The sequence below is a fragment of the Centrocercus urophasianus genome, unplaced genomic scaffold (genome assembly GCF_019232065.1).
Source record: "Centrocercus urophasianus isolate 14NV4802_14NV808 unplaced genomic scaffold, USGS_Curo_1.0 seq_2, whole genome shotgun sequence".
NCBI lineage: Eukaryota > Metazoa > Chordata > Aves > Galliformes > Phasianidae > Centrocercus > Centrocercus urophasianus.
In genome coordinates, this window is record NW_024884755.1 from 15,199,784 (window position 1) to 15,207,877 (window position 8,094).

Sequence of the window (8,094 nt, forward strand, 5' to 3'; positions counted from 1 at the left end):
GGCTACTGACATGCATACAGGACTCTTGGCCTGCAGTCATTTCTTCTCATAAGCTCCAAAGCCTCAGGCTGTAATGCCTGCAAGGGACGCACACAAGGGCAGACAGGACCACAGGTATCCCACTGTTACAGCTGGATCCCAAGGCATGATTTAGTAGGATGCTCATCACATAAATATCCATCCCATGTAGTCCAACAGGACAGATTGCCAAAGGGGTCACCCCGGGACAACCAACAACGTAGGGCCATCCTTTCATCCTAGTGTAACCACTTTCCAGCTGGGTTTGCCATCTCAAAGCACTTTCTTGGCACTCTGAAGTCAGCAGCACGTGAGATAAGCAGCTCTTCAGGACATGGGAACAGAGAGGCTGCATGCTTAGCCTGGAGGAATGCAGCAGGGTCAACTTCAAACCCCTGATGAGTTTTTTAGTGGCTTCCCCCCTTCCCCCTCCAAGTCTCATGATCTGCTTTGACACCCAAGCAAGGGGGAGGACAGCTTTGCATCCATCTCCTCAGCATTTCCCTACAGCTGCCTGGATCTCAACGCATCCTCTGCCCAAGTACCTGTGAACCCCACCCAGTACCTTGGGCATCAGGGTCACACCACAAGGACTGTTCCTTCCCCAGCCAAAGCCTTTGGCAGGGCAGGTTCAAAGCACACAGCAGTTTGTTGATGTTTGCCCTTCACAAGGGCAAGGACATAGATCCAACAAGGTCTTCACAGTCTTCCAGACCCTATTGTATTACCCCAAAAACAGGCTAGAAAGGAAGGCAGATAGGGGGGGATGAATGCTCAGCCACCATTCCTGCAGTGTTGACTTGTAAACGAATACAGGCAGGTGACCCCTTTCGGCCCTCACTTCTTCCCAAATCCACAATTGGGAATTCCCCTGCCACAATCCTCCCACAGATCAAACCCCCTGAGATGGATGTGGAAGAGAAGACAAGGGGCAAATGAGAACCATCAAATCAACCCTTCCCATCTTGGAGCATTGTGGCTCAGGTCTCAAGGCAAGTGCACTCAGGACAGTACCGGAAAGACAGGCAGGGACCTACCCTCATGGTCTTTTGTAAAAAGACCCCACAGATATTGCATTTTTCCCCCCCTCCTCCATTGCATTATTGCATATTATCCCCTGAGACGAAGCCAGTTACAGAGCAGGACCTCCACAGACCCCACGCAAGGGAAGACTTGGGCAGGAACAAACTAGGAACCCCTCCACCACGATGAGGAACCTCACTGACAGCACCAACAAAAAACACTTTGCAAGACAAATACAAAACATAGCACTTTAATTGCAGGAAGGTACAAAAAAAAAAAAAAAAAAAAAAAGAAATTACAAAACCATTTAACAAAAAAACTTAGGCATAAAATAAATAGGCAGCCTCACTGCACGCACACCTGCAAGGTCCTTTGGTCCATGGTGCTTCATGGCTGCTGCAAGGCATGAAGCCATGCCCAAGGAGCTCCCCAGCACTGGGCAAACACAAAGCATGTTAATGAGGGTTGACACATGGAAGCTGCTGCCTGCTCACGCTTGGGAGAGACCAACACATGCATTTTTGGGACAGTGAAGCCAACCTATTAACACTACACTGCTATCTTTAAAATAGAAGACATCTGTTTGTACAAACTCTGGTTTTGGGTCAGAAAAATTAAGACCCCTATGTTCTCATAGCCAACGTTTACATATATAATTTCTGCATCGCTCTCTGAATTTCAAAATACTCCCCCCTATGACAGACAAAAAAATATAAACTTCATTGCAAAAATAAAGAGGGATTTGAGGAGGTTTTTCCCCCACGGAAAGCATACCACAGACTTCAGCAGGACTGCAAATTCTCTGGGGGAAAAATAATTACTTCTGTGAAGGATTTACTTGAGCGCTGTAAGGCCTTTCCAGGAATCACCACCTCCTTCCAATGGTGGTTCTCAAACCAAGTGGGGCTGTTGCTTTGGATCGCTGCGTTTACACAGATTTATGGACTGAAAACAGCAAAGATCAAGAACCAACTCGCCAAACAAAGGGAAATTTTGAGGCACTAATGAATCCCAACGGGTCTGGAGTCACCCAGACCCCTCGTTGTGCCCACGGAGGCTCACACAGCAATCTGTTGATTCTCTCTGAACAGCGGCCGTTGGTGTGGCCCACAGATGTCCTGGAAGATCCTGTACACCTGCTCTTGCTGCACCTCATCAGGCAGCATGGGGCTGCTGCAGGTCTTGCCAGCCTCCTCCATCACCTGCCTGACACAGAGCTGCTCCACCTAGACCAAATAAAAAAGAGAAAGGAGTTGTGAGGGCACTGGGAGAAGAACAGCCATGGCCAGGCCTACCAAAGCCTGCAGGCCCAACGCCACGATGCACCATAAGGCACGGCCACAGGAGCTGTCATAGGGAGGAGAGGACAGGCTGCCATTCTATGATTCCGTGACACAGTCAGAAAGTTGGGCAAGGATGAGCAGGACTGGGCTCTGAGCTTGGAAACCCCCTCCTTCCAGAAGCTCAGAGGTCCAGCAGGTCTTGCTTGCTGTAATGCCCACCCCACACCACAGTCTTATGTGTTCTCTGCCACCCATAAGGTGCTGTGCCTGCTGTGGACTCTTGAAATGCCCCATGCCTTGCCCCAAGGAAAGGCTGTAGGGCTGAAGAGCCAGCCAGAGGCCACCAGTTAATGCAATCATTCCAGGGACTTATCCCCTCATTTTCCACAACAGAGAGCACAGCTCCCTGAGCCAAGGAGCAGGAACAGAAGGAAACACTGACCAAGCAGCAGAGCAAAGCAGAGGCACAGGAATTGTGCAGAAAACAGCTTTTCCAAACCAGTAGGAAATCTATGAGCTGCACAGCATGTGGAAGCTTTGCATGTATACGTGATCTGACCAGGCCGAGGGGTCTGAGACAAGCAGCAATATCTCAGGAAGCTCACACCAACCAGAGATTGGAGCCAGGAAAGAAAAATGAGCAATACAGTCCAGAGAAGAGGCACAACCCTGTGTCAGGACCAGGAGCAGGGCAGATCATAGCAGCTGCCATACCTGGACGAGGATGAGCTTACACCGCAGCGGCACCGTGTCTGGGAACTCCTCTCCAAAGCACAACATGACCCTGCTGTCCGGGAAGCGGCCCTGGTTGTTGTAGTACTGCTGCAGCTCTGCAAGGAGAGAAGCACAGCTGGAGGCTGTCTGCAAGTTGTGATGCACAGCATGGGGGAAAAAATCAAGCACCCTGACACAAAGCAGGCTGGTGGCTCTGCCAGGAGAAAACCTGCTGCAACAAAGCCTCCAGCCATGAAGCCTCTGCTACGCGACAATGCACCGCATCACTCCTTCCCAGATCTGATATCTGGAGTTACTCATCCACATCACTTAGGTAAACAGCAGTGATGCACAGTTGTAACCTCAAAGCGCTCCAAGAGGAAGCGGAGCAAAGTCAAGAACAACATCAACCCCTCCTACAGTGCTCATACCAACCTCTAAAGAATAAGTTGGTGTCAAATATCTTCACCACTTCATCACGGTCCAGTTTGTTTGGCCTGTCCTTGTACACCAGCGTGTTCCCACTCCAGAAGACCCTTCCCTGGCACAGCCTCTTGATGAAGATGCCCTGCTTGTTGCTGTGCAGCAGGACACCCCTCTCCAGGTGCCCAAAGAGCTTCTTGGTGATCTGCTTCTGGCGGTCATTCTGGATGGCTTCAGCTGAGGGGAACCTCACGTGCTCCAGGCTATCAGGGGTGTAGAGCTTCTCACTGTGGTTAGAGGGCTGGCTGAGCGACAGCCTGCAGCCCTCAGGATACGAGGTGGTGATGTGCCCCACCAGCCTCCCGCTGTAGAAGAAGGTGATCACCATCTGGGAGTAGCCTGGAAGAAAAGGACAGGTGAGATAGAGTCACTGTCTGCCAAACAGCACATGCTCACAAGCTCCAGAGAGGAGTGTGATGGCCACAGCCCAGTGTCACACAGGGGAATGGGAGCTGCCTTACCCGAATGCTGCTGCTCGTAGCCAGTGTACCCATTCACCAGGGGCAAAGCTGTGGGCAGAGAGAGTAGAGATGTGCCCAGCTCCAGCACAGTTTCCCTTTCCCAAAGCCTATAATCCCACCCTCCCACCATTCCCAAGCTCTTCCCACTCAGCAAGCACATCAGGCTTCCCATCTCCTGGATAGGAGACACCAGCAAACACTCCCAGGGTAATTACAAGAATTGTGCAATGAACCCTGCACTGTGGGGTGCCTTATATCCACCAAAATGCTGACTTTAAGCACTAGGGAAGGTAGAATACAAACACTGCTCAGAGGGAGCCTACACCATCCATCGTCACAGGCACTGCCCTTGGATGAACGGCTGGGTCCCATAGAACACCCCACACACACTACTCACAGGGGCTGGGCTGCTGCATCCACCAGTCTGGTATTGGGGGGTTTCTGCAGGTCTCCTGTGGGGGCGAGGGGCTTCTCTTGATGATCCCCAGGTATTCATCCACACAAGGAGGCTGGAGCAGGAAGGGATACCCATTAGATCAGCCAGGAGCAGAAAGCTGGCTAGGGCCTGAAGAGGGGCTTAAGAGGCAAAGCAAGAAGGCAAAAGGGATGCCCAAAAGGCTGATGAATGCTTTTTGGTTAGAAAGAGCAAATTTGGGATTCCCCAGGCTATGCACCAAGATAACCTCTCAAGAGGCATGGAGCAGAACAGGCCCCACACTGTGCAACCAAGAAGGGGAACAGAGGCACAGAGAAGCCTGCAGCCCCCACCAAACACAAATGCAAACGAAGCATGCTCCAGCCACGAGTAACCACACTGTGACCCCAAGCTTGCTCAGATGAATGACCACAGCCAGTGCAGCTGCAAAAGCACCGTGCTCTTCATGAGGCAGATGTAACTTTAAACACGACCAGGCAACCGGACTTTGCCTCGTCAGGTCTGTGCCCACGGAAGAGGGCTCACCTCTTTCATCAGGTCATCGATGGCAGAAGGGCTGCAGTCCATGTCTCCAACGTCAGCCAGGCTGCTCCCGTTCCCAACGCCGATTTTGCCTGCAGAGAGCAGTGAGGATGATGCAGCAGGGCAGCCGTGGCCTCGCCACCAGATTTCAGAAACCCCACGAAAGTTATGAAACTGAGAACCGCAGCAACCCCGCGTTCCTCTTCCCCCTCCCCCCCAGCAGCTGCATTTTGGGGCCAGAAACCAGCCTGCAATAAATGGCACTGGTACATGGTGATGAGCAGTAGGGCAAACTAAATACAGCTTGGGGCTAGAGCACAGGAGAGGGGTTTTTCTGAGCACCCCAGAGACTGGTGCTGCTTCTCTTTTTTCCATGAGCCGTGCTGCCGGTGGGAACCTGCACTGCCATTTGCATACAGGGCCCCATGTGAACACACAGAAGGAGACAAGATGCTACAGACAGATCTGCATGATATTTCTTGTTTTCTGCCCCCCTCTCCTCCTTTTCTCTAAGACTGAGCTAGCAAGGAAAGGAAAAAGGAAGAGCACACACCAGAACAGCAGCAGAGAGATGCATATTGCAACCTGTGTCGTACCCAATACTGCAGTGACTGCTCTCTGGTGAGCTGCTGTTCCTCTAATAAGTGATAGCAAGAGGGAAAGGATTTACTGCAACTCCCTGCCAGGGTGGGTGTCAGGAGGACAAAGGGCTGGGAGGGCTCAAGCAACTCCAAAGCAGGGGAAGAACTCAGGTTGGTGCATCTTTATTTCCCAAACAGCAGTTAAGCATGGAGGAAAAATAAAAACATTATTGCTCCTAACAACCCAGCAGCTCCTTGCCCACCTCCCAGCACTGCAGTGACACAGGACACGTCCCCAAGCCATGAGGCCAGCCCCACACTGCTGGGTGTAGATCAGCAGCACCCAGCACCCATGCCCTCCAATGGGGCACTCACATTTCTGCTCCTCCTCTGGCACGATCCTGTACACCTTGTAGGGCTCAGAGATGTCCAGCTGGGACCTGTCTGTCACCTCCTCAAAGTCAGGGCTCTTGTTCAAGGCACAGCGCAGCCGTGTCTTCCAGGTGGCTGGCTCTGCTTTGTCACCTTCTTTGAATTTGCCTTTGAAAACAGCCCAAGCCTACAGCAAAACAAAAAGGAAATCACCTTCCATGCAAGCTCTGCAAATCCCTTTGGACCAAAGAGCAGATGAGCAGCACATCTTGGGCACGCTGTTGCTCAGAAATGGGACACCCCACAGAAGTCCCCAAAAGTTCAGCCATTACCACACGCCCAGCTCTGCACCGGCCACATCACACTAATCTAAAGGAGCTGGAGTTGGTTTCATGCCCTTCACAGCATAAAACCAGAGCCAAAACATCAGTGTGCAACTTCACTTTAGCACAGACCGATGCAAGGATGCACATCCAAGCAGTGATACTTGTCCTGATCCAGAAACACCCAAACCCATACTAAAATACACCTCATCTTCCCAGCTTTAGACCAGTAACTGACAGCTGGATTCCTTAATATCAAAACGTCATTTGTGCTTTCATGGGGAGGTGGGACAGTATATTTTAATACAGATAACAGATATGAATATATTTATATACAGCCATCTCTACAACCCATTGCTCTGGTCGGTGCCCTGAAAGCCATCAGTCACCATGGATAGAGCAAAGTATGGGAATAGAGCAGAGGGAAGGGAATTCCTGGGGAAGAGCCCGACTTTTTGGTTCAGGACAGAATTTTCCTATTAGACCTGAGATGTAAAGTCCCTTCTCTCTGAGAAAAGCTGACACTTCCTTCCTTCCCTTTCTTTTTTTGGTGAATGCACTCTTTATCAGAAAGTGCCCAATAGGAAGCTTAGGGCAGGTCACAGAGCACATCAGGCCAAATCATACTACATATTGGGCTACAGCTTGATACATCCTCACTAGATAAAGAGGAGGTGAAGAACGGGCAGCAGCCGCTCCTGACTCCTCACCAATGTGCCAGGAACAAACCTAAACCTGGCACCAACACAGCAAAAAGGAAAAGCCATCCCCAGATGATCCCAACAGGGATCCTACAGGTGCTGCAAGCTGCAGACCCTGCCAGCAGCAAGGACATCTCCCACCAGCTGAGATCCAAACAACCCAGAAACCACTGTTGACAGCGGGGACAGATCACCTCACCTTGACAGCCCAGAAGCCATTGGTAACAGGGACAAACCATCTCACCCTACCTTGAAAATCGAAGCGTCCACCTCCTGGTTGTAATCCTGTTTCCCTGCATGCTTCCACGGGATGCGGAACATGGTTTTCTCCTCATTCTCCCAGATGAGCCCTGGGTACTGCTCGCTGTCAATCTGCTCAATCAGCCACTGCCGCAGCCGCCTCCCACCGTTGCGGTCGCACATCCTAGGCAGAAGTGGGAGCTGTCAGTCTGTCTGTCTATCTATCTATCTATCTCGACACCCCTCTGCCCCTCACTAACAGCAGCTGGGTCGACAGAGACATCTTAATGCATTCTAATGGCTGCGTTTCACTTTCAGGGCACCCGACTGGAGAGCCAGCGGATTGCAGTGATGTCTCCAAGTAGAAAAATAAAGCGATTTGGATGCAAGCAATCACTCTCTGCTCCACTTTATCACGTGCAGCGTTGGCAACACACTGCCTGCAAACAGCAGCAGCTGCCACGTGCCCCTCCGTGCACAAAACCTCCCTTTTTTACATGGGAAAAGCCACAGCAGTAATTCTACAGCTGTCCCACATTGCTCCACCCCAGCCATGTGGGCAGGCACTGGACTGGTGCCCACACCCCATTTACTGAATATGACGAAAGCACTCGTTAGCCTATCTGCAGCCTGCGTGGAGCCCTGCTGGAAGGCACCTTTATCCTCTTGCTGCTGAGGAAAGCTCTGTCACAGCAACAGGCTGACTTGCAAACTCCTCTTTTTGGGGATCAGCCCCGTAGGAACTATGCTGTCACCTAAAGAAGAGACGCTGTAGAAGCAGACAGCTCCCAGTACTATAGCAACGGGGGAGAGGGGGGGTGAAATAAAAGAGGGTGAAGCCTCTTGCAGCAAGGAGCAGCGCAGGTAGCAGCAGGGTCACCGCAGGGAACAGGGCCATGCAACCACATCCTCTCCAGGACAGGACCAGGGCCCTGCT

General features: G+C 51.5%; 1 protein-coding gene across 1 annotated transcript; it reads right to left on the minus strand.

Annotated features, from left to right (window-relative positions):
- Positions 1 to 1,275: 1,275 nt before the first annotated feature.
- Positions 1,276 to 7,341, minus strand: IRF8 (interferon regulatory factor 8). Its single transcript, XM_042821748.1, has 8 exons — positions 7,167 to 7,341; positions 5,897 to 6,080; positions 4,944 to 5,032; positions 4,380 to 4,491; positions 3,983 to 4,030; positions 3,474 to 3,860; positions 3,039 to 3,154; positions 1,276 to 2,267 (listed from the first exon to the last, which is right to left on the minus strand). Exons 1-8 carry the CDS (start codon positions 7,338 to 7,340, stop codon positions 2,100 to 2,102), a joined length of 1,278 nt encoding a protein of 425 aa, XP_042677682.1. The 5' UTR covers position 7,341; the 3' UTR covers positions 1,276 to 2,099.
- Positions 7,342 to 8,094: the final 753 nt, after the last annotated feature.